Below are 27,112 nucleotides of genomic sequence, written 5' to 3'. Positions count from 1 at the left end.
TACTAAACACACACTGTTTAATTTACATTGTTCCTTCTATTTCTGTATATGGATGATGGCACTGTAATTATTTTAATTAAAATATAGTATAAGGGTCTAGTATGGATTTTGGGGTGAACTCTGCACCAATTTTTTAAAATTATGGCATGGGGTTCCCCTTAAGGGCTTGGTATGCATGGGGGGAACCTCATTCTGTTTTTTTTAGAATTTTCTGTTGCCGGAATTCTTTTGTTTACATTTCAGTTCTCAGGATGCCCGTTGACAGCTGAAGAGTCACCACTTGTTAACCACTTGCCGACCGCCTCACGCATATATACGTCAACAGAGCGGCACGGGCAGGCAAAATCACGTACCTGATACGTGATGCCTTCCCGCGGGCGGGGGGTCCGATTGGACCCCCCCCCGGTGCCAGCGGCGGTCGGCATTTGTCTGGCAGCGATCAGAGATGAGGGGGAGGCCATCCGATCGTGGCCCCCCCCTCGCGATCGCTCCCAGCCAATGAGAAACATCCCCTGCCTGTGTATAGTACACACAGGCAGAGGATGTGATGTCATCTCTCCTCGGCTTGGCAGTTTCCGTTCCGACGCCGAGGAGAGAAGACATCCGAGTAAGTGTAAAACACTACACAACACAGTAGAACATGCCAGGCACACTAAACACCCCCGATCCCCCCCCGATCGCCCCCCCAATCACCCCCCCCCTGTCACAAACTGACACCAAGCTGTTTTTTTTTTTTTTTTCCTGATTACTGATTGGTGTCAGTTTGTGACAGTTAGAAGTGGTAGGGCAGTGAGTATTAGCCCCCTGTAGGTCTAGGGTACCCCCCTAACCCCCCCTAATAAAGTTTTAACCCCTTGATCACCCCCTGTCACCAGTGTCGCTAAGCAATAATTTTTCTGATCGCTGTATTAGTGTCGCTGGTGACGCTAGTTAGTGAGGTAAATATTTAGGTTCGCCGTCAGCGTTTTATAGCGACAGGGACCCCCATATACTACCGAATAAATGTTTTAACCCCTTGATTGCCCCCTAGTTAACCCTTTCACCACTGATCACTGTATAACCGTTACGGGTGACGCTGGTTAGTTTGTTTATTTTTTATAGTGTCAGGGCACCCGCCGTTTATTACCGAATAAAGGTTTAGCCCCCCGATCGTCCGGCGGTGATATGCGTCGCCCCAGGCAGCGTCAGATTAGCGCCAGTACCGCTAACACCCACGCACGCAGCATACGCCTCCCTTAGTGGTATAGTATCTAAACGGATCAATATCTGATCCGATCAGATCTATACTAGCGTCCCCAGCAGTTTAGAGTTCCCAAAAACGCAGTGTTAGCGGGATCAGCCCAGATACCTGCTAGCACCTGCATTTTGCCCCTCCGCCCGGCTCGGCCCACCCAAGTGCAGTATCGATCGATCACTGTCACTTACAAAACACTAAACGCATAACTGCAGCGTTCGCAGAGTCAGGCCTGATCCCTTCGATCGCTAACAGTTTTTTTGGTAGCTTTTTGGTGAAATGGCAAGCACCAGCCCCAGGCAGCGTCAGGTTAGTGCCAGTAGCGCTAACACCCACGCACCGTACACCTCCCTTAGTGGTATAGTATCCGAACGCATCAATATCTGATCCGATCAGATCTATACTAGCATCCCCAGCAGTTTAGGATTCCCAAAAACGCAGTGTTAGCGGGATCAGCCCAGATACCTGCTAGCACCTGCGTTTTGCCCCTCCGCCCGGCCCAGCCCAGCCCAGCCCAGCCCACCCAAGTGCAGTATCGATCGATCACTGTCACTTACAAAACACTAAACGCATAACTGCAGCGTTCGCAGAGTCAGGCCTGATCCCTGCGATCGCTAACAGTTTTTTTGGTAGCGTTTTGGTGAACTGGCAAGCGCCAGCGGCCTAGTACACCCCGGTCGTAGTCAAACCAGCACTGCAGTAACACTTGGTGACGTGGCGAGTCCCATAAGTGCAGTTCAAGCTGGTGAGGTGGCAAGCACAAGTAGTGTCCCGCTGCCACCAAGAAGACGAACACAGGCCCGTCGTGCCCATAGTGCCCTTCCTGCTGCATTCGCCAATCCTAATTGGGAACCCACCACTTCTGCAGCGCCCGTACTTCCCCCATTCACATCCCCAACCAAATGCAGTCGGCTGCATGAGAGGCATTTTCTTTATGTCCTCCCGAGTACCCCTACCCAACGAACCCCCCCAAAAAAGATGTTGTGTCTGCAGCAAGCGCGGATATAGGCGTGACACCCGCTATTATTGTCCCTCCTGTCCTGACAATCCTGGTCTTTGCATTGGTGAATGTTTTGAACGCTACCATTCACTAGTTGAGTATTAGCGTAGGGTACAGCATTGCACAGACTAGGCACACTTTCACAGGGTCTCCCAAGATGCCATCGCATTTTGAGTGACCCGAACCTGGAACCGGTTACAGTTATAAAGTTACAGTTACAAAAAAAAGTGTAAAAAAAAAAAAAAAACACAAACAAAAATAAAAAAAAATAAATAGTTGTCGTTTTATTGTTCTCTCTCTCTCTATTCTCTCTCTCTATGGTTCTGCTCTTTTTTACTGTATTCTATTCTGCAATGTTTTATTGTTATTATGTTTTATCATGTTTGCTTTTCAGGTATGCAATTTTTTATACTTTACTGTTCACTGTGCTTTATTGTTAACCATTTTTTTGTCTTCAGGTACGCCATTCACGACTTAGAGTGGTTATACCAGAATGATGCCTGCAGGTTTAGGTATCATCTTGGTATCATTCTTTTCAGCCAGCGGTCGGCTTTCATGTAAAAGCAATCCTAGTAGCTAATTAGCCTCTAGACTGCTTTTACAAGCAGTGGGAGGGAATGCCCCCCCCCCACCATCTTCCATGTTTTTCTCTGGCTCTCCTGTCTCAACAGGGAACCTGAGAATGCAGCCGGTGATTCAGCCAGCTGACCATAGAGCTGATCAGAGACCAGAGTGGCTCCAAACATCTCTATGGCCTAAGAAACCGGAAGCTACGAGCATTTTATGACTTAGATTTCGCCGGATGTAAACAGCGCCATTGGGAAATTGGGGAAGCATTTTTTCACACCGATCTTGGTGTGGTCAGATGCTTTGAGGGCAGAGGAGAGATCTAGGGTCTAATAGACCCCAATTTTTTCAAAAAAGAGTACCTGTCACTACCTATTGCTATCATAGGGGATATTTACATTCCCTGAGATAACAATAAAAATGATTAAAAAAAAAAAAAATGAAAGGAACAGTTTAAAAATAAGATAAAAAAGCAAAAAAATAATAAAGAAAAAAAAAAAAAAAAAAAAAAGCACCCCTGTCCCCCCTGCTCTCGCGCTAAGGCGAACGCAAGCGTCGGTCTGGCGTCAAATGTAAACAGCAATTGCACCATGCATGTGAGGTGTCACCACAAACATCAGATCGAGGGCAGTAATTTTAGCAGTAGACCTCCTCTGTAAATCTAAAGTGGTAACCTGTAAAGGCTTTTAAAGGCTTTTAAAAATGTATTAATTTTGTTGCCACTGCACGTTTGTGCGCAATTTTAAAGCATGTCATGTTTGGTATCCATGTACTCGGCCTAAGATCATCTTTTTTATTTCATCAAACATTTGGGCAATATAGTGTGTTTTAGTGCATTAAAATTTAAAAAAGTGTGTTTTTTCCCCAAAAAATGCGTTTGAAAAATCGCTGCGCAAATACTGTGTGAAAAAAAAAAATGAAACACCCACCATTTTAATCTGTAGGGCATTTGCTTTAAAAAAATATATAATGTTTAGGGGTTCAAAGTAATTTTCTTGCAAAAAAATAATAATTTTTTCATGTAATCAAAAAGTGTCAGAAAGGGCTTTGTATTCAAGTGGTTAGAAGAGTGGGTGATGTGTGACATAAGCTTCTAAATGTTGTGCATAAAATGCCAGGACAGTTCAAAACCCCCCCAAATGACCCCATTTTGGAAAGTAGACACCCCAAGCTATTTGCTGAGAGGCATGTCGAGTCCATGGAATATTTTATATTGTGACACAAGTTGCAGGAAAGAGACAAATTTTTTTTTTTGCACAAAGTTGTCACTAAATGATATATTGCTCAAACATGCCATGGGAATATGTAAAATTACACCCCAAAATACATTCTGTTGCTTCTCCTGAGTACGGGGATACCACATGTGTGGGACTTTTTGGGAGCCTAGCCGCGCACGGGACCCCGAAATCCAAGCACCGCCTTCAGGCTTTCTAAGGGCGTAAATTTTTGAATTCACTCTTCACTGCCTATCACAGTTTCGGAGGCCATGGAAAGCCCAGGTGGCACAAAACCCCCACAAATGACCCCATTTTGGAAAGTAGACACCCCAAGCTATTTGCTGAGAGGTATAGTGAGTATTTTGCAGACCTCACTTTTTGTCACAAAGTTTTGAAAATTGAAAAAAGAAAAAAAAAAAATTTTTTTCTGGTCTTTCTTCATTTTCAAAAACAAATGAGAGCTGCAAAATACTCACCATGCCTCTCAGCAAATAGCTTGGGGTGTCTACTTTCCAAAATGGGGTAATTTGGGGGGGGTTTGTGCCATCATGGCATTTTATGGCCTTCAAAACTGTGATAGGCAGCGAGGAGTGAAATCAAAAATTTATGCCCTTAGAAATCCTGAAGGCGGTGCTTGGTTTTTGGGGCCCCGTACGCGGCTAGGCTCCCAAAAAGTCCCACACATGTGGTATCCCCGTACTCAGGAGAAGCAGCTGAATGTATTTTGGGGTGCAATTCCACATATGCCCATGGCCTGTGTGAGCAATATATCATTTAGTGACAACTTTTTGTAATTTTTTTTTTTTGTCATTATTCAATCACTTGGGACAAAAAAAAATAAATATTCAATGGGCTCAACATGCCTCTCAGCAATTTCCTTGGGGTGTCTACTTTCCAAAATGGGGTCATTTGGGGGGGTTTTGTACTGCCCTGCCATTTTAGCACCTCAAGAAATGACATAGGCAGTCATAAACTAAAAGCTGTGCAAATTCCAGAAAATGTACCCTAGTTTGTAGACGCTATAACTTTTGCGCAAACCAATAAATATACGCTTATTGACATTTTTTTTACCAAAGACATGTGGCCGAATACATTTTGGCCTAAATGTATGACTAAAATTGAGTTTATTGGATTTTTTTTATAACAAAAAGTAGAAAATATCATTTTTTTTCAACATTTTCGGTCTTTTTCCGTTTATAGCGCAAAAAATAAAAACGGCAGAGGTGATCAAATACCATCAAAAGAAAGCTCTATTTGTGGGAAGAAAAGGACACAAATTTCGTTTGGGTACAGCATTGCATGACCGCGCAATTAGCAATTAAAGCGACGCAGTGCCGAATTGTAAAAAGTGCTCTGGTCAGGAAGGGGGTAAATCCTTCCGGGGCTGAAGTGGTTAAAGATGCAGTGGCCAGCTTCCGGCCCGCTCCTTCACAACCAGCTATTCTTCACATGGAATTTGAATCGGTCGATCATTTTTCAACTGATCCGAATTTGAATTGTTTCGAAAACTTTGAATTAGTTAGAAAACGAATATACTAAACAAAATTACCCGAATTTCAACTAAATTTGTTATTATTTCACTTGGCGATCCGGATACATCCGAATCCCTGAATAACCAAAAGCGCGTCAGTACTTCTATTCGGACCGAAACTAATTGAACATGTCTACTTACCTTCCTTGTTCATTGCCTTCTTATTTTTGCCTTGCAATAATATACTTACTTACTATACTTTATTTACAGTCAAGTGGTCTGTTGTCCAATTCTATATACTGATACAGTTGTGGTATTATACTAATGCCTAAGGTAATATATGTCTTTGCAGCAAACTAACAGGTGTGTCAGAAGGGACAAAGCGGTTCCTGGCAGAGAACAGAGGACCCATCATACCAAGCAACTCCTGTAGGGGTAGCGCTACATTTATGTAGAAGCTATGTGAATTTGAGCACAGGGATTTCTTGCTTTTATCCCTAACTTGCCACTTACCAAGAAATGTGCCTGAATGACGTGGGATCCCTCTTCTAATGACTCCCTCGTTAAGAAGGCTGCCCAAACCCTTGCGGGAATTGGGTGTCCACTTGGAAGCCTGCTTACCTACAGAGAACTAATGGAGTCCATAACGGTAAAACGTCCTTAGACTCCTAGTCCCCTGTAGCAGTGGCGCCATGCCATCTACAGGTTGGAAGAATACCTGCACCTGCCAACAAACACATCTCTATCTCTACCAGCAAATAATGACCATACAACCAATTACTATCACATTTATGATGTGTAATAAAGGGGCATGCTGCCAAAAATGGAATGGGTGTAGTAGCAATACGACCCTGAACCCACCCTCAGTAAACGTTCCCTTTGTTGATTAAACAGCTATATTCCTATAAATAACAAGCTTGTCAGTTTTGATAGTGGAGATTGATATTTGTGAGGTACCATGGGAAAACAATTGATCCTTCTCTCCGTTCTCCTTGTATTGGGGCAGCCGGGTCTGGCCGAGAATGACGGCCACAGCGAAAGCCACGACGAGGATGAAAAGTTCAGTAAGTACTGTATATAATTTATATTAACTCTCCATCCCAACACATTTCATATACAGTATACGCTTTATTTAAAGGGAAAAAAAAGCAAACAGCTCATTACATATCGCTGCACAGATGAAGTTAAAGCAAAATATTCAGGACTGTTAATCACGATTAACTCTAAACCATTGACCTGTAACATGTAAAATTCTGGATGCTGAAGTTAATTGACGATTCATAGGTGAACAGAGTTTTTTAATGCTTGACATGTCTGGTATCTGTTTACTCGGTGCAACTTCGTCTTTTATATTTTACCAAAAATTAGGTAACATATTGGGTTTGGGTGTACTAAATTTATTATTATTATTATACAGGATTTATATAGTGCCAACAGTTTGCACAGCGCTTTCCAACATGAGGGCAGACAGTACAGTTACAGTACAATTCAATACAGGGGGAATCAGAGGGCCCTGCTTAACGTTCGTGTAGTTTTTACTGAAAATTTGCACTTAGTAAACCATTGCGCTAAAATCATGTGACATAAAAAAATTAGAATGCCCGTTTTTTTTTTTAATTCTCCAGGGACTCTGCTTTCAGAAATATACAGTATATTGTTTGGAGGTTTGAAATAATTTTCAGGCTTAAATTGATTTTAAACATTAAAAAAAAAAAAACAGCAAAAAATGGCAGCAAAAGGGTTTAGATTTGGGGTTACAATACCTGTCGGGTTTTTGTTGCTGTCTGTGTTGTGATTCTTTATTTCATTTTTCCCATCTAAATAAATGCATTATTCCAGATCATATTTACACAAAATATGCAACACTAGAAAACATTAAAAAAAAACAAATGGAGGAAGAAAAAACAAAAACAAAATACTATTATCCAGGCGTAGCAACCCCCTAGTGTAGAGTAGGGTGTTAGGTAAATTTAGCTATCTCCTCTGTAATCAGTGGGTTGATTGTTTAGGCCTGCTCAGTGTCTCACAGGCTGCTACTCTGATTGCTTCTCCCTGTATTCTAGAGCAGTGTTTCTGAACTTCAGTCCTCAAGTACCCACAATAGGTCATGTTTTCAAGCCTTCCATTATTTTGCACAGGTGATTTGATCAGTTTCACTGACTTAGCAGTGCCTTACCACACCGCCTTACCACAGACGTTTCATATGAGGGAAATCCTGAAAACATGGCATGTTGGGGGTACTTGAGGACTGGAGTTGAGAATCAATGTTCTAGAGGATTCTAGAATTATAGTGGGATGAAAAACAGTGTAAGCAGGCTGAATATTTTTTTTCTGACTTCAGCCAATCCCTGGGAAAGTGTGCTCAGTAGGTGCTTGGAGTGCCAATACATAGTCTGAGGCAGCAGGGCAGTGTTCCTGTGTCCAGTGCTGAAGGAGGAGTCTGCTGTGCAGGGGCTCTGCCCCTGGTGCAGGAGTGCTAGATCAAAACTTAGAAGATATCTAGGTCCCTGCTAGTCCTTAGCTTGCCTATCTGCAAGCTTAGCCCTGGATGAGCTTGGATCTGGAAAAGGGTCAGGAGGACATCAGGGTAAAGAGTCCAGCTGTCCTGTGGTGGTATGATATGAGCCTGCATCTCCCTCACTGAGAAGAGCCTGGTGGATATCAGCAGGAGGCAACCGATGATCCTGTAGCTGTGTGAGTAGATGATCCAAGGGCTGGTGAGTCAGTGACTGCGTGTAGCTTTTGGTCTCTGGGACAAGTCATGGTCACTGTCAACATTAGAGATTCCGTGGAACATTTCTTTGCATAATTCAGAAAGATACTGTAGCTAAGGAGTCCTCAAATTGTCCAGTTCTGCAGTTTTGGGGTATCCCATGCTCACCTTATCCCCATCCAACTTCAACATTCTAATAAAACCCTAAAAAGACATCTCTAGACTGTTCCGTTTGAACCAGTGGAAAAGTGAAGAAAATGCTGTGTGCCTGGCTGCGTCTGCTTGGACTGGGGGAATAGAGAGGGGGTGGAGGGTGAGGAGGGGGAAGGGGAGTGGAGAGGGAGACAGAGGGGTGAAGAGTGGGAGGAGGCAGGGAAGAGGGGTGAAGAGGGAGACAGGGCAGCGAAGACGGGGGAGGGGCGACCCAGGGTGAGGAGGGGGACAGGGTGAGGAGGAGGAAGGGAGCGGAGAGAGGAACAGGGGGGTGAAGAGTGAGATGAGGTAGTGATGAGGGGGGCAGGGCAATGAAGAAGGGGATGGAGGGCAAAGAGGGGGTCAGGGCAGTGAAGAGAGGAAAGGTCAGTGAAAAGTAGGATGGTGGGACGGGGTGATGAAAAGGATGGGGGTGATGAAGAGGGAAAAAGGCAATAAAAGGGATGGAGAGTGAAAAAAAGGGGATAAGAGTGGGGTGAGGAGAGAGACAGGGGCAAAATTACGTGTATGGGGCAATGAATCGATGAATATATATAATTGTGTATGTGTGTATATACACCAATATATACTCCTACGCTAAGGAATAAGAGTAAATTACCATTAACCAAAACAAGTGCAAAATTTAGTTGCAGCTCTTATAAGGTGACTGTGCCTTTAAATTGTGAAGATCAGTGTAAAAACGCTTCCCAATAACAAATTCCGTGTGTGTAAAACTCATCACAGTTGTTTAACCATTGTGCAGAAAAGAAGGAATATAGCGTAATTCTGTTTATTTGATCCAATAAAACATTAAATATCTACTCTCGTGGGAGGGACGAAACGCGTCAGTTGACCGCGGGTGGTGACATAATCTCCGGCCGGTGAGACGCAAGTTGATGGACACTTCCGGCTTCCAGTTTTTAATGCTTTACCTCGTGTTTTAACATGTGAGTGGATATTTTATGTTTTATTGGATCAAATAAAAGCAATTACGCTAAATTCCTTCTTTTCTGCCATTTATTAACATCCTTATGAGCGCATATTGAGGACAACTCGAGAAACAGCCAGAAGGACAACAAAGCCCAACCATCCATACTTCACAAGCAAGAAAGACTCCTTTCATGGGAGTCCTTAGCAGCTGGTGAGTGAGTGGGCACACAGGAGGGGAGCACAGACTGCACTGAATATCTGTTTCAGCACTTGCCACTTTATTTTGCACAATGGAAATCTGAATCTGCACTACGAAGATTGAGAAAGCTTATCAACTTTTTGTTTACTTTAATTAATTGTTTTTTATTGATTTTTATTGAGTTTGTAAGTTAGATTATGTTGCACAATGGTTAAAAAACTGTGATGTATTTACATGAGTTTTTCACACACAGAGTTTGTTGTTGGGTAGCGCTCTTACACTGATCTTCACAATGATATCTACATACCTGGAAGAGTTATGCCCCGTACACACGGTCGGATTTTCCGACGAAAAATGTTCGATGGGAGCTTGTTGTCGGAAATTCCGATCGTGTGTAGGCTCCATCGGACATTTTCCATCGGAATTTCCGTCACACAAAATTTGAGATCTGGATCTCAAATTTTCCGACAACAAAATCCGTTCTCGTAAATTCCGATCGTGTGTAGACAATTCCGATGCACAAAGTTCCGCGCATGCTCGGAATCAAGCAGAAGAGCCGCACTGGGTATTGAACTTCATTTTTCTCGGCTCGTCGTACGTGTTGTGTGTCACCGTGTTCTTGACTTTCGGAATTTCCGACAAGATTTGTGTGACCGTGTGTATGCAAGACAAGTTTGAGCCAACATCCGTCTGAAAATATCCATGGATTTTGTTGTCGGAATGTCCAATCGTGTGTACGGGGCATTAGAGAAGCAAGGTATTCAGCACTGAACACACAGCAGGGGTAACACTGTGGGCAGCGCCCATTCCACAGTGCTGGAAAGCCTCTGCTCAGTCGTTCCTTGATACCTGCCCACTCCTGTGCACTACACGCCCATTGGCCTCTATAGCCCTGTTCTAGATAGTGATAGTAAATTGCTGAGACTACATCCTGAGAACATGTGATTTTGCCTCATTTGAATAGAATTAATTTACATGCAGTTTTGACAGACAAATAGCTTGGAACAATTCTTATAAATGCACTCCTAAGTTACTGATATGGCTAAACTTTTTCCAAGAAAAGGAAGAGAGCATTTTTACTTTCCTTCCAATATAGCAGCAACCAAGATGAAACACCGGTTTTGGGAGGATATGCATAGCGCCCAACTTTTTGAGATGGGAATGAGGGACACCTATCAGCAAAAGTATGCAGGCATAGGACACACCCCTTGCCACGCCCCTTAAAGGAGAATTGTACAAAAAACAAGATTGGTTAAACCCACAAGTGCTTTTTTTACCACTACTATTCCTTTAAATTGGCTTTTGGAATTTACAAATGCAGCAACTTAGAAATCAGATGAAAGGTTTAGCGCTGGAAAACACTTGATAGATAAAAAGTGCATTTTATTTACAGCTATATAGATCAGACAAAAATGAGGGACAAATGAGGAGCAATGAGGGACAGAGGGACATTATTCCAAATCAGGGACCGTCCCTCGAAATCAGGGACAGTTGGGAGCTATGGGATATGGGCATAATGATGATCTATGATAAGGACTGAATGACTCACATAACCTTGTAATAATTTGAATCTATTTTTGCACCAACCTACAGCGTTAAACAAATGGAAGTGTACCATCCCTCTGTATAGAAGAAGGGACTGTGGATATCCAGGCATCAGCCAGGAGGAGTGCAGCAGGAGGAAATGTTGCTTTGACTCCAGCATTTCTGGTGCGAAATGGTGCTTCTTCTCCAGGTCACAGAGAGATTTAGAGAAATCAGCAAAAGAAATTGAAGGAGCCAACGAGACCCTCCAAGAACTCCCAACAGAAGATTTGCTGCAGGTAGCAGGTAAGATGTGTTGATAATGGCGGACTCAGACACAGCATGACTCCACTGTTATTCCCAAATGGCCTTAAAAGTGAAGTGCATTTTAATGACCATGTTTCATGTTACAGCCATATTTAAGATGTCTAATAGCACTTTCAATAATTTCCTCTTTTGACCCAATTACTACAAAGGGGATTACCAAACTTTTATCAGATGCCCACCTAACCACCGATCCCCTAGACCCTGTTCCTTCACAACTACTATGGTCATCCCCTTTTTATACCCTGTGCTCTCCCATTCACATATTCAATCCTTCCCTCTCTACTAGCACCTTCCCTTCCCCTCTAAAGAATGCACTGGTCACCTCCATACTTAAAAATTCCTCACTGGACCCCATCAGTCTGAATAAATTGCTCCCATTTACCTCTAAACTTTTAGAATGCCTAGTCTACAACCGCCTGAGCTCCTACCCCAGTGACAACAATCTTCTTGACCCCTTACATTCTGGCTTTTGCTCGCAGCACTCCACAGAAACTGCCCTACTAAAACTCATTTGCAATTTACTAACTGCTAAAAGCAATGGCTACTAAGCCATATGCATACTACAAGTCCTTTCTGCTGCCTTTGATACTGTTGCCTACCTGCACCTATTCAATAAACTCCAATCCCTTGGCCTCCAACACTCTGCTCTTTCCTGATTCTCCTCTTATCTATCACAGCACTCCATCTGTATTGCCTACAATTCTGTCTCCTCATCTCCATTTATTCTTTCTGTAGGGGTCCCCCAAGGCTCTGTCTTGGACCCCTTCTGTTCTGTCATTTGATAACTTCCCATGGCTTTCAACACCATCTCTATGCTGATGACACCCATATCTATCTCTCTACTCCTCACCTCCCCCAGCAACGGGGGAATCCTCAGTGTAGTCAGTCCCTATTCCCTGAAAGGAACAGGGACTGACCACACTGAGGATCCCCCCACGGAGGACTACATCCACACTTATTTTATGCCTATTAACACTTCTTAAAATGTGAGTTGCCATTTGGCTTTTATTGTTTATTAAACCTTTTTAAGAATAATCTGCACCCAGAAGCGCCTTTCCTTCTCCTCTTGTTTTTTTTTAGCACACTAGGAACATGGTTCCTGTTCCCCTTGGACGGCTACCGTGACCGTGGATCATCTCCCCCCCCCCCTTTTTTTTTCCTGCTCTTCTCCCCTGGTTTTGATTTTGGACTTCTTTTATACAATCATATTGATTGTGGACTTGAAGCCTTTTCATTTGTATGCATACATTACTATGCCTTTGCAGCACATCTAATAACTCTGTGATAACTATGTTTTGGTTTTGCGCCTTCTACTTGTATAAAAGGTTTGGATTTCTCGCAATGGCAAGATGCTCCATCACCAGCAAGTAGAGGAGTGGTGACAAGAGACAACCCTGTCTTGTCCTACTGGAGGCAGGGATAGGGTCAGATAGCATACTGTTTGTCCGAACTTTAGGGTGAGGGACACAATAGAGAGCCAGTATTTCTTGCAAGAGTTTGAGCCCAAACTTAGTTGTAATAGGGTTTCTTCCAGGAAGCACCAATCCACCCTGTTGAACGCCTTTTTGGCGTCAACAGACAAGGTGGAATGGAGTTCTACTGAGCATACTCCATAAGGGTAAGTATCTTCAAGGTGTTGTTGCCCGCCTCCCATTCCAATGTGAAGTCTGCTTGGTCTAAGTAAAAATGAGAAGGGAAAATGGGCGTGAAGCACATCGCAATTTTGGTGTACAGTCGCAGATCAATGTTTGTCAACGAAATAGGGCAATAATTCCCACACTAATTCCCACCAATATATATAGGCCTCCGTGGCTTGGGCCAGGAAAGTGGCTCAGGGCCACTGATTAGCAGTGAACGAGTTAAATGTTTTGTTTGGGGGGGGGGGGAGAGTTCACAAATGTTTTGTAGAATCTTGGGGTCAGGTCTTCTGGCCCTGGGCTTTTACAGAACGTTATATTAGGTATAATCTGTTTCTGCACCAACTACAGGTATGAACAAGTGGAAGTGTGACATCAATCCTAATAGAAGAAGGGACTGTGGATATCCAGGTATCAGCAAGATACGGTGCAGCCTGAGGAAATGCTGCTTTGATCCTGGCAAGACTGGTGCAAATCGGTGCTACTTCTCCAAGGTACTTGCGCAGTCCGGCTTTGCAGAGACTTTGGAGGAATCGGCTAAAGAAATCAAAGCAGGAGAACAGCCCCTCCAAGCAGGTCCAATAGAGGATGTGCTGCAAGTGGCAGGTAAGATGGTGGGTGGATTCAGACACAGCACGAGTCCAATGTTATTCCCAATGACCTTGAAAGTGAAGTCTATTTTTCTGATTAAGTTTCAGAACCATATTTAAGTTTTTGTTGTCTTTGTCCCATTAGGAAGATTTCCCCACGCTTCCTTTGTCAGCGACACAACAGGAAGTGTGAGGACATCTCTCTAAAGTGAATCAGTTGTCACTGAAAAAAGTGTCCACTTTTTCCTGTTTGGGTGACAACTGTAACATTTTGGATTTCCTATCACATTCTGTCCCATCACAGTGGTCACCAAGACAAATAGAGAGGACAATTCTCCCCAGTAGGGGGAGAATTGTAGGCACAGAACCCGGTCTTCCTTCCGGGTTCTGTGCCTTCAGTCACTTGCCTTGGCTGGGTGTGTGATGCTGTCACTTCCACGCATGCGCATTGTAGTAGCATGCGCATGCGTGGAAGTGACAGCAACACAGCCTGGCCAAGGCAAGTGACCGAAGGCACAGAGCCCGGAAGGAAGACCGGGTGAAGATGGAATCGCCCGGGACCCACTGGATTGATCACAGTGCAACACTGGAGGGTTCAGTTTGACAGGTAAGTGTACCCTAATGTGCTAATATGCTGTACATACTTGTACATTATGGCATAACCTACCTCAGGGCCTCTAAAAAGTAGTAATGTTAGCAAAGTTTACTACCGCTTTAATATCACAGGGTCCCAGGAGCCTCTCATGGGGCCGCCTACTGACGCGGTGGCCCTTGGGCAGTGCCAACATTTCAAAAATATTTTCAGGGACACTTTTTTTTTTTCAGTGGTATATTTAGAGTAGCTGATATCCCCTATGTTCCTCTATACATCACAGTAGTAATCACAAAATTAAATGAGTACTAATAATGGGCAGAACAAATATGAGGACTGTGAAGATTTCCTTTAGTTGAACTAGCAAAAGTGTGCCCATTCTAGAGCTGGTAACATTGAGAATATTCAATATAATTTTAAAGAACTGTTTTTGTGGGTAAGAGGCATAGGGGAGGAGTATGGATGGTATAAAAGTAGGATGTATGTGCAGGTGAGGGAGGGGAATGTGGAGGGTATAACATTGGGCACTATGTACAAGAGAGGAATGTGGAGGGTATAACAGTGGGCACTATGTACAAGAGAGGAATGTGGAGGGTATGGCAGTGGGCACTATGTACAGGAGAGCAGTGTGGGGGGTATGACAGTGGGCAGTATGCACAGCAGAGGAGTGTAGGGGGTATGACAGTGGGCAGTATGCACAGCAGAGGAGCGTGGAGGGTATGGCAGTGGGTACTATGTACAGTAGAGGAGTGTGGAGGGTATGATAGGGGCAGTATGTACAGGAGAGGAGTGTGGAAGGTATTATGAGGGCAGTATGTACAGGAGAAGAGTGTGGAGAGAAAGATAGTTGGCAGTATATACAGGAGAGGAGTGTGGAGGGTATGACAGTGGGCGGTATGTACAGGAGAGGAGTGTGGAGAGTATCACAGTGGGCGGTATGTACAGGAGAGGAGTGTGGACGGTATGATACTGAGCAGTATGTACAGGAGAAGAGTGTGGAGGGTAGGACAGTGAGCAGTATGTACAGGAGAGGAATGTGGAGGGTATGACAATGAGCAGTATGTACAGGAGATGAGTTTGGAGGGTAAGACTGTGGGCAGTATGTACAGGAGAGGAGTGTGGAGGGTATGACAATGAGCAGTATGTACAGGAGAGGAATGTGGAGGGTATCACAGTGGGCGGTATGTACAGGAGAGGATTGTGGGGGGTATGACAAGGGGCACTATGTATAGGAGAGGAGTGTGGAGGGTATGAAAGTGGATAGTATGTACAGGAGAGGAGTGTGGAGGGTATGACAGTGGGCACTATGTACAGGTGAGGAGAATGAAGGAATCTGGGAAGGAAAAACGTAAAGGTTTGTGGAAGGATGTTTAGGGACTGCGTAGTGGTTAAGTGGGCCATACATTAAATTAAGCCAATTAAGCAGAGACCAGCCATAGTCAATCTATGTATGGGCTAGCTGGTTGTACACAAGTCAATCTATTAATCGACTTGAGTAAAACCAGTCTGTCAGTTTTTTTCCAAAACAATCAGTGCTGCCAGCTATAGTTAGCACTGATGATTGTATTGTGTGCGTAGGGAAGGCTCCCCACTGGGAGAACACAATAACACTGTAAGAGTGATTCCCCCATCCACAGGTCAGCAGGTGAGAGGGTGTGTGGGGACAGGCTGGGGAGAGAGGTCTGTCAGCAGGGGGGTGTGAGGTGGTCAATCAGCGGGTGGGGGGAGTAGGGTCCGTCATCTGCAGGTTGGGAAATGGTCACCTGTGATATAAGTTGAAGGGAGGTGGCTAACATGGGAAGTGGCTGGGGAGTGACCTGGTTGGTGGTGAGTGTGATATGGATGATGTGTTTCACGTTTCTTTCACATTTGCGGCAATGCTTACTGCCCTCTTAAAAGTGATCTGTGGTGTATTGCTTTTCAACGAGTGGTATAGCAGCAGCTGACAGGCATTAATGAGTTGCTACTGCCACCTCCTTTTTTTTTTACATCGCTGAATGGTAATTTTACATTTTTGGACTATGCTGCTACTGGGAGAGAGTTTGGCTTGCAGTTGCAGAGTGGCCCCATTGAAATCAATAGGTGAGTTTAACAGGCGGTGCTGCCTGTCAAACTCTGCAGGCTCCAAGCTGTCCATTGAGCTCAGTGCCTCTGACAAGAAGTGAGGAGAGGCTCTGTGAGCTCATGACTAGTGTAGTCCAGATGTACCCCAATTTTACCCATACTGTTAGCCACCATACTCCACCCTCTTACCAACTTAAATAACGAGACCACACCTTTCATCTGGAGTATAAATGGCCATAACAGCCTTTTATTAAACAACTGTATAAAATTACCTCCAATATTAACTTCAATATGAATAACATATAAACTCAGATAAAACAACATGTTTTAAACAATCTGTTGGTCAATGACGGAGCTACCCCAGTTTACCACATATCCACAAGAGGGCACTGCAGGAACATGTTTCAAAACTGATAAGGCCTCCAGCTGTACCGCTCGGAGACAACCCCCTCCCGCAGTGCAACATACCGGTATTCCTTTCAGGAATACACAGGAGGGGCCATACTATTGCTGACCCCCCACCCCTTTTAACCTTTTATTTACCACTACCGTCACCGACCAACAACAACAAACCAGCCAACCATCCAGCTGTCATGACGACCAAATGCTTCCAAACCTGAAAAATAAACACACACATTAACAACACCAACAACACATTACACAGGGAGGGAGGGTGGGAAATTCTGCCTCCTCGTGTCTCCTTCCCAGCACACTGTTCCGTTTTTGCTCCTCCCCTCTTTTATAAGGCCACTCCTCCTTACTTTCCTGTTATCTCCTCCCACACTTTTCCTTGAAACATTAACCCTATGTGTGTCACTAGACACACTGTCATGCCCGGCCCTGCACTATTCCTCTTCTTTCCATCATTCCGGGCCTCACTTGACTAGTGTAGTCCAGATGTACCCCAATTTTACCCATACTGTTAGCCACCATACTCCACCCTCTTACCAACTTAAATAACGAGACCACACCTTTCATCTGGAGTATAAATGGCCATAACAGCCTTTTATTAAACAACTGTATAAAATTACCTCCAATATTAACTTCAATATGAATAACATATAAACTCAGATAAAACAACATGTTTTAAACAATCTGTTGGTCAATGACGGAGCTACCCCAGTTTACCACATATCCACAAGAGGGCACTGCAGGAACATGTTTCAAAACTGATAAGGCCTCCAGCTGTACCGCTCGGATACAACCCCCTCCCGCAGTGCAACATACCGGTATTCCTTTCAGGAATACACAGGAGGGGCCATACTATTGCTGACCCCCCACCCCTTTTAACCTTTTATTTACCGCTACCGTCACCGACCAACAACAACAAACCAGCCACAGCCCGAAAGGATGAAACCTTATCCTTAAGGGCCCCTCCACACCCTCAAGGCCCGTTCTATTCCTTCCTGCAAACCCATGGTCCAAAGATCCGTCCCCACATCTGTGAGGTGGACCTCATCCCTCCTCAAATAGAGGCCTACATTTATCTCGAGCTCTCTGTGCCGAATCACCATGCCCCCTTGTTGAACCAAAAACCTCCCCACCACCCTGTTGACACGTATACGAGCCTTGTTAATCCTTACCACAGACCTAGCATTGCGCCACGAAGTTCGTGCCACAATATCAGACCATAGTAACAAAGTGTTCGGATAATTAGTGTGCAAGTGCAACAAATCTGCTTTTACATCCTCTATCAGGTCCCGGACCGTCCTCACCCCCAAATCGTTACCTCCAGCGTGTATGACCAACACATCCGGAGGTCTATCTAGCCAGGCAAATCGTTCCACCTCTGAAACCACTCTGCCCCACATCATTCCTGGTCTCCCCAGCCACTTGATAAAAGCCTCCCTTCTCGATATGCCTAACTGGCGCCCATCTGGTCTCGCATCACCTCTCCTTGCCCCCCAACAAACGTAGGAGTGTCCCAGTATCCAGACGAGGCGTGGAGACACTCCATCTGAAACGAAAAGACAACAAGGCAGGGTGATATCATCAACACAACAAACCAAAAAACACCCACTACCTATATGTGAAAACCAAACTTATACAACATACGGGTTTCATTTATTTTTCATTTATTTATTTATTTATTTATATATATTATTATTTTTTTTTTTTTTATTATTCCACTACTAATTGAGGGCGAATGTATGAACGGAATCTCTTTGATTCCCATCTACCGATCCTCCGCACCGCTGCTTCATCCAACCCGCATCTGGCAGCTTCTGTGGCCGCCCCAATGCGGAAGGAGTGTGAGGCGTATGCTTTCTCATCCAAACCTATCATCGATAAGCATTTTCGAAACACCGCCACAAATTGAAACTTTGAAAGGTAAGCACCATTCTCATGACATAAAAATGGACCCTCACCTACCAGTCTAATCTTCCCAAATTCATTAACCGTCCTCACCGGACATACTGGTGATCCCGGTAATGCATGCAGCCACACATCTATGCCCTTTCCCAATTGGTCTGTTTTCGACCTCCTCAGCCGTAAACACACACTTCCCGTGCGTGCCCGCACGTCTTGCACCAAAATACCCCCCGCTTCCTTTTTGGATGGGCTGACCAACTCCCCTACCCGAAACGCCCCAAAAAACGCCAGCGAAAAAGCCGGTGTAAAAAGTAAACATTCATAACTTGAGCTGCACACCAACCCTAGCTGATCACAAATTGCCAACAGGTTGGCAAAAGTGACCGGTCTACGGTTATCTTTTTTCTTGTGCCCTTTCTGGTACCCTTTTAATGCCTGCCGTACCCAAAATTCCTTCGTCCAATCCTCCATTCCCTGTAACTTAAACAGAAACGACAGCGCCACCAATTTCTTACCAATAGACGATACCCCCACCCCATTTTCCATATTCCTGGACACAAAATAAATGACCAATAATCTCAACTCTCCCCCGTCATCCTTTGCTCCGGATTCCCGTACAAGTCTCAACCATTCACCCCATACCTTCACATAGGCCGACCATGTGGACTCACTCACAGACTGTTGTATCCATCCTGCGATGACTCCAATGCCAGCTCCCAGATCCAACCCGGGCAAGGAATCCCTTCCTTCTCTGCAGCCGGAGCTAATTCCCTGAACTTGTCCCACTGAAAGCGAGACAGTGAATCAGCCAGCGTATTTTCAATCCCAGGTATATGCACAGCATATATAAAAATATTCAATTGCAAGCACCGTAATACCAACTGTCGCAATAGTCTTATGACAGGTTGATAAGACGCTGACAACCGATTGACTACCTGCACCACTCCCATATTATCACAGTTCAACCGCAACTTTAAATTCTGACAAGCCTTGCCCCATAATTCCATAGCCAGAACTACTGGAAACAATTCCAATAGTACCAAGTTACGAAGGAAACCTGCTTCAACCCAGGATTTTGGCCATGGTTCTGCACTCCATTGACCCTTAAAGAACGCCCCATATCCAGTAGATCCCGCCGCGTCAGTAACTAATTCTACATCGAAGTTGCTTACCGGACCAGACATCCACACTGACCTCCCGTTGTATTCCGACAAAAATTGATACCATACCTTTAAATCCTCACGATGATCCTTAGTAAGCCTAATGAAATGGGCCGGTGCTTTTACCCCAGCCGTAGCTGCAGACAGCCGTCGGCAAAAAACCCTACCCATGGGTATGATTCTACAAGCAAAGTTCAACTTACCAAGCAAAGATTGGAGATCCCTCAGCTGTATTTTTTTCATCCCATGGACCCGCCTTATTTCCGTCTGCAGATCCAGTAACTTTCCTTGCGGTAACCTACATTCCATTGCCATTGAATCAATAACAATGCCCAAAAAGCTAATCTCCGTGGTGGGGCCCTCAGTTTTGTCAGCGGCCAGGGGAACACCAAACCGTTCTGCAGTGTGTTGCAACGTTGACAATAAAATCGCACACACACTGGAAGACGGTGGGCCTATGCATAGGGAATCATCTAAATAGTGTATCATAGATTCAAGGCCGGACAAATCTCTTACCACCCACTCCAAAAAGGAACTGAAAACTTCAAACATGGCGCAGGAAATGGAGCAACCCATAGGCAAGCATTTGTCCACATAAAATTGTTCCTGCCACTTGCAACCCAGCAGCCAAAAACTGTCCGGGTGTACTGGCAGCAGCCTAAACGCTGCCTCAATATCAGCTTTTGCCATTAGTGCCCCTTTTCCATAGCGCCTGACCCATCGAACCGCCGCATCAAACGAAGTGTATGACACGGTGCAGACGTCCGGGTCAATGAAATCGTTAACCGAACCCCCTTTTGGAAATGATAAATGGTGAATGAGCCGAAACTTATTCGGCTCTTTCTTGGGCACCACCCCCAGAGGGGACACCACCAAGTCATTCAATGGTTTTGCCTCAAATGGCCCCCCATCCGTCCTAAAGCCACTTCCTTTTCCAATTTCTCCCCCACCACCCCCGGGTGTTGCAACGCAGATTTTAAATTCCGTGCTACTGGAGGAACCACCGCCAATGAACATGGAATTTTGAACCCCTCTCTAAAACCCTCAGTGATCAGTAACGCCGCTTTCCTATCCGGATACTTACTTAGGAAAGGTTGCATCCTTTCCACCTTCACCGACGTCATCCCTCTTGTGAGCAAACTCCCCGGTACGTTTACCTTTTTTGAAACATCGAGACAGGGTGTGGGCTCCCCCACAGCCTGAACACTCGTGCTTGAATTTGCAGGACCCCCCAAATTTACAGGATCCTTCATTATACTGCCAGCATACCCCCCATTTTCTGCCGGCCGGTAGTCCTGAGGAGTTAGTACCCCCGGCCCCCCCTTGAAATAACTGAGGCGGGGTCCTAGCCGACGACATCAGCTTCATCCATAGGCTAATATCCTTATGGTCCCAACGCAGAGCCGGACGCACCGCTCTGCGTTGACGAAACTGCTCATCGTAACGTAACCATGCAGTTCCCCCGTACACTCTATGTGCCTCACCTATAGCATCCATATAACAAAACAACCCCGAACAATGTTCAGGGTTCTTTTCGCCAATGACACTAGCCATGATAGCGAACGCTTGCAACCAATTCACAAACGTCCGCGGTATCAATCTATATCTCCTCTTCTCCTCATCCTCCTTCTTGGAATCGTCGGGTTTAACCCTATCCAGGTTAAACTTTTCCAATGGCAACAAGGAGAAAATTTCCACGTACTCACCTTTATGAATTTTTTCTCTCACTTCAGGTTTCAAGTGTGCCCCTAACGGGCCTTCAAAACAAACATATATCTCACATTTTGCAGCATCTGCCAGCCTAACCACATCAGTCCTGCCTTTTGTTTCTGCAGCCCCCTTCTCACCTGCTGTTTCCTTGTCTGCCACCTTCTCTGGCGTTGTGGTAGCTGGCACCTCTGTAACCGCAGCCCCTGTCGCCCTTTGTGCATCCCCTTGCGGAGCCTGCCCTGGTCCCTCTCCAAAGCGACCAACCAGGGCCCTTAAACCCTCCAATAGCTCCTGGAGCTGTCCCTCTGACCCCGAACTGGCGGGTGCAGTACTCGCCAGTTGTTGGTCAGTAACCTGACCCACCCCGCTCTTCAAAGGTGTCACCATCCCTCCTGCAGTTGTTGCTATCCCCCCCAGCAAGCCCTGCAAAGCATTGGTAAAGGAAAAGTTATCACTAGACTTACCGGGCTGACCAGGATTCCTCCCAACAGCCGCTGTGCTGCTCTCTCTTGCTGGTTCCGGCTGCTGTAGCCCATCTTCCTCATCGGACACCTCGTCTTCGGACTGTTCCCCTTGCACTGGGACTGGCGTCAGAGGTAGCCCCCCAGGAGAAGCCCTCCTGGAGGCCGGAAGCCCTCGCTGGTGTGAGGCCTGCACCGTGCGACGAGTCACTGCTGCTCCCTGCTGCCCTGAACTTCCAGCTACCGGGCCAGCCTGGGCACTGTTTCCATCGCCATCTTGGGACACGTCCCCCTCGCCCGGTAAGCTCCGCCCACCCGCGGTGCCGCTCGATCCACGCGACCCGGACGCTGCTGCTCTCGGCGCCGTTCTCCCCCTTCTGTCCACCCGCTCACACTCGTGCAGAGGTACTGAGGGGCTGTTCGAAATCCTCCGTGCAGTGCCAGCGTGCGGGGAAGTGGCGCCATGTTGGCCCGTGGCCCTGCCCACCGCTCCGTGACCGCGGCGTGTAACCCGCCCGGGCCCCACCGAATCACCCGTGTGGCTCCTCTTAGCCGGCGGTGCCGATTGTTCCCCCCTTGGGCTCCGTGTCAGACGACCCTGTCCATGTCCTGGCCCAGGTGAATAGCGCGCCGGAGGCCGCAATCTCCGCGCACGCACAGACGGCTCACCTTCACCCCCTGCATGGCTTGCTTCTCCCCCGAGCATCGCTGTGACCTGGCTGCGAAGCCAGTCGGATCCATTCGCCGCCGCCGCCTGCCGCAACCGCGCCAAAATCGCCTCAACGTCTGCCATTGTGTCTGATGAGCAGAGAAATTCTGCCTCCTCGTGTCTCCTTCCCAGCACACTGTTCCGTTTTTGCTCCTCCCCTCTTTTATAAGGCCACTCCTCCTTACTTTCCTGTTATCTCCTCCCACACTTTTCCTTGAAACATTAACCCTATGTGTGTCACTAGACACACTGTCATGCCCGGCCCTGCACTATTCCTCTTCTTTCCATCATTCCGGGCCTCACTTTCTCTCAGTCTGCTGCAAACAGATTGTGTCAGCTTCGATTTAAACTGGCCACTCTGTATGTAGCTTCTGACAGGCTGCGCAAGGAGCCCCATATCTCCAGGACCATAGGTGATAGGAGACCCAAATTTTAATCAGTAGTGGGGTGGACCTTCAGCTACCTACCCCACAAATTTGAGCTCTATGTGGCCCCTGGTCGCCGAGCCATGACCCTCGAAGTCGATCATTTTTTTTGTAATTTTTTTTTTTTTTTTAAATGGGCCTATCTTAAGGTTTGGGGCCTGGAGCTGGAGCTCCAATAGCCCTTATGTTAATCTGGCCCTGCAAATACCAATCTAACCTAAAAAAGGATCCAGCCCTTTCACACTTCATACTAAAATAAAGAAAAAAAAATTAAACTTTAGATGTACTTTAACACTTTTATATCATATGTCAGTGGCAGCAGGGGGTTTTACATACATGCTACAGAAGCCGTGTGCCTGTGTAAATCTGACAAGCCAACTGTACAGCCATCACTTCCAAGGACCTTACATTTGCCCGACTTCAACGTACATATGTAAATAAATGCATATGAAGAGGGTGCAAGGAAGCCTCGGTTTTGTTTAACCATACCCGTTAGCCCCTCCCACTGTTAAGAGTTTGGCCACACTCACTTGTTGACATGGCACACTATGCGAGACGTAGGTCACCATCTCCTTTAAGTGTCCCTCATTTTCAAGTTCTAAAGTTGGGAGATATGTGATAGTCCTTCACTATTTCTGATATTTAAGGTATCACTTAAATATAAACTTGACAGCCAAAACCCAGTGACATTTTTGTGTATTACCTAATCAAACTAAGTATCTGCAAATATGAATTCTTATATAAAAAAAAAAAATTAAATGAGTCTTCCTCCTGACAGACCCCTTTTCTTTCCCCAACTCACTTCCACCCCTCTTAAAATTAATATTCATAGCTATAGAGAGCTTTCTGTACTTTTTTGTAAATTATTTTTAGAAGAGCTAGAGAGGATTAGAACCTATGACAGTTTTTCTCCCCTGTGAAAAAGCCAAAATGAGGGCACACCAACCTTGCGCATTACCCATGTAATATTTATTAGTATAAAACAAAAGGAGGCTTATCCTCCCACAGAGCCTCCCAGCTCCCATAGTGCCCCCCGACCTTCCACAGTTGCCCACAGGCACTCGTACACACGAGCGGACTTTTCGTCCGGACTGGTCCGACGGACCGAATCCGGCAGACAATCCGACCGTGTGTGGGCTTCATCGGACCTTCAGCGGACTGTTTCTGTCGAAAATCTGACAGACTTTAGATTTGGAACATGTTTCAAATCTTTAAGTCGGAACTCTGCCGGACCCAGTTCCTATCGAGAAATCCGCTCGTCTGTATGCTAGTCCGACAGACGATTACCGACGCTAGGGCAGCTATTGGCTACTGGCTATGAACTACCTTATTTTAGTCCAGTCGTACGTCATCACGTACGAATCCGTCGGACTTTGGTGTGATCGTGTGTAGGCAAGTCCGTCGAAAGTCCGTCGAAAGTTTTTTGCCGAAAAGTCCGCCCATGTGTACAGGGCATTAGAGCCCTTCACACTTTCAATCTTCAGAAAGATTGTGCCTCATTCGCACAGAATGAATTTACATGCAGTTTCGATAGACAAACAGCGATGGACAATTCTTATCAATACGCTCCTAAATCACTGACATGGGTAAACTTGTTGAAGAGAGGGTGAGAGCATTTTTTACTTAGTTTCTGTTAAATTGGAAGAAACCAAAGATGTAATTCCAGTTGTGGGAGCATATGGGCTATAATGAGGGTATATGATGGGATAGACTGAATGACTCACATACCCTTCTATTAATCTGTTTCTGCACCAACTTACAGGGAAGGCAAATTTGAAGTGTGCAATCTCTCCATTCTGGAGACGGGAGTGCGGATATCCAGGCATCAAACAGAGGGAGTGCAGCAACAGGAAATGTTGCTTTGATGCCGGCAAAACTGGTTCAAAACGGTGCTACTTCTCCAGGGAACACGCACAGCCTGGACTTACAGGGACTTTGGACGAATCAGCTAAAGAAATTGAAGGAGGCAAAGAGTCCCCCCAAGCACCCCCAATAGAAGATGTGGGGCAGGTTTCAGGTAAGATGTGAAGATAAGGGCGGATTCAGACATAGCATGACTCCAATGTTATTCCCAATGAACTGAAGGGTACGTTCACATTGGAGGTGGGTTTAAAATCTCAAACCTGCATTTCATTGCGAGTTCGGAGGTGATTTGAAAGACATCTGTTCATGCACAGATGTCTATTAAAACCGCCCCCCTAAGTCGCCTAAAGTAGTGCAGGAACTACTTTTAGAAATCGTTTCGGCACGGCAAAGTCAGTGTTGCACCGATTCAGACGGTGCCGTTGCTGGAAATTGGCTGTCAAATTGCCCTGATGTGAACGGGGGCTAAAAGAGAAGTCAATTTTTCTGAACATGTTTCATGTTACACCCATATTTAAGGTGTCTAACAGTGCATTCAATATTCTTTTTACCTGGCTACTGCATTGCTCCCAACTGTCCCTGATTTCGAGGGACTGTCCAAGATTTGGAACAAAGTCCCTCATTTTGGTCTGATCTATATAGTTGTATATAAAATGCACTATTTATCTATGAAAAAGTGTTTCCCAGTGCTAAACCTTTCATCCAGTTTCTAAATTGCTGCATTTGTAAATACTAAAAGCCAATATAAAGGAATAGTAGTGTTAAAAAGCACTTGTGGGTTTAACCAATAATTTTTTTTGTACAATTATCCTTTAAAGGGGCGTGGCAGGGGGTGTGTCCTATGCCTTTTACTAACGGGTGTCCCTCATTCCCATTTCAGAAAGTTGGGAGGTATGCTACTGCCGAGGAGGTTACCAAACTTTTTTCAGAAATCTACTTAACCAATGTTAATATGAAATATGGTAACATACTGCAAAATCTAGCGTTTTTCCTCCAGTTGGAAATTGGTGTACCGTACTTGGACAATGGACTTCCTTAAAAATTTGCTCTCACTTCCTGTTCTGCTGATATTATTTTTACCAGACAGGAAGTAGAAGTAAATTTCGACACAGGCAGAAAAAATCATATTTTTTCTTTTCAGTGTAGAGGAAGGCTAGAAGCCCTGTGAGCTCTTGTGTTCCTATTGCAGATTTTTCCTTACCTTCTACCTCTGCCTGATCAAAACATTATCAATAGGGATGGGCCAAATGACCCACTGTTCGGTTCGCACCAGAACTTTCCAACATCGGGAAAGTTCGGAACCGAATAAAGAACCCCACTGAAGTCTATGGGACCCGAACGTGAAAAATCAAAAGTGCCTATTTTGAAGGCTCATATGCAAGTAATTTGGCATACAATGGTTATAGGGGTCTGGGTACTGCCCTGGGGGACATGTATCAACGAAAAAAAAGTTTGTAAAAAACGTAATTTTTAAATGAGCAGTGATTTATTGATGCTTAAAGCGAAAGTATAAAAATGAAAAATTCCTTTCAATATAGTGCCTGGGGGTCCTCTTAGTCCATTTGTAAAGTGGCACATCTGTACTGTGTATAGAAGCTGCTGCAGAAATAATTGCATTTATAAAGCCTAAAAAAATGACATTTTCTCTGCAAGCTTTCTTTATTTTGTAAGCAACGGCTTGGGGAGCCAGTGTGTATGATGAGGCCACAATGTAGTGCACTGGGAACAAGATTAAAGATTTTTTGGATAAATTCTGGTGTCTCTACAACAGACTTTGTATTTCTACTTCTGTGTTCTTGGGGGTCGGTGGCGCCTTCACACCGTAACCCTATAGAGGAACTCTTGATGAAAGCAAGAATTGGCCTTGCTGAAACAAATTGCAATGATATGCACCTGTCAAACAGGTGTGGAAAAACTGTTCTTTGGGTGTCGGTGGCGCCTTCCCACCGTAACCCTATAGAGGTACTCTTGATGTAAGAATTGGCCTTGCTGTCAAAAATTGCAATGATATGCACCTGTCAAACACGTGTGGAAAAATAGTTTGACAGTACATGCCCAGCGTGAGGAGGAGGATTCTCATGCCGCCACAAATTTGCGGTGCATGGGCACCCTCATGTTTCAAAGCCTGCGAAAGAACCTAAGAATACGTGTCATAAAGGGAAAGGATCACTATTGGTTGGCAACCATCCTTGACCACCTTTATAAGAGGAAAGT

General features: G+C 45.2%; 1 protein-coding gene across 1 annotated transcript in view; it reads left to right on the top strand.

Moving 5' to 3' along the window:
* Positions 1–6,401: 6,401 nt before the first annotated feature.
* Positions 6,402–27,112, top strand: part of LOC141129320 (uncharacterized) — a 29,438-nt gene continuing 8,727 nt past the window's right edge. Inside the window, exons 1-4 of the mRNA XM_073617273.1 lie at positions 6,402–6,553; positions 11,117–11,353; positions 13,363–13,617; positions 24,798–25,052. Coding sequence (XP_073473374.1) covers positions 6,448–6,553; positions 11,117–11,353; positions 13,363–13,617; positions 24,798–25,052 — 853 coding nt within the window. The 5' untranslated portion in view covers positions 6,402–6,447. The remainder of the gene's footprint in view (positions 6,554–11,116; positions 11,354–13,362; positions 13,618–24,797; positions 25,053–27,112) is intronic.

Source organism: Aquarana catesbeiana, linkage group LG02 (assembly GCF_042186555.1).
Source record: "Aquarana catesbeiana isolate 2022-GZ linkage group LG02, ASM4218655v1, whole genome shotgun sequence".
NCBI classification, from domain to species: domain Eukaryota; kingdom Metazoa; phylum Chordata; class Amphibia; order Anura; family Ranidae; genus Aquarana; species Aquarana catesbeiana.
Note: the sequence above shows the minus strand (reverse complement) of the source record. Positions and strands in the feature narration are given on the sequence as shown.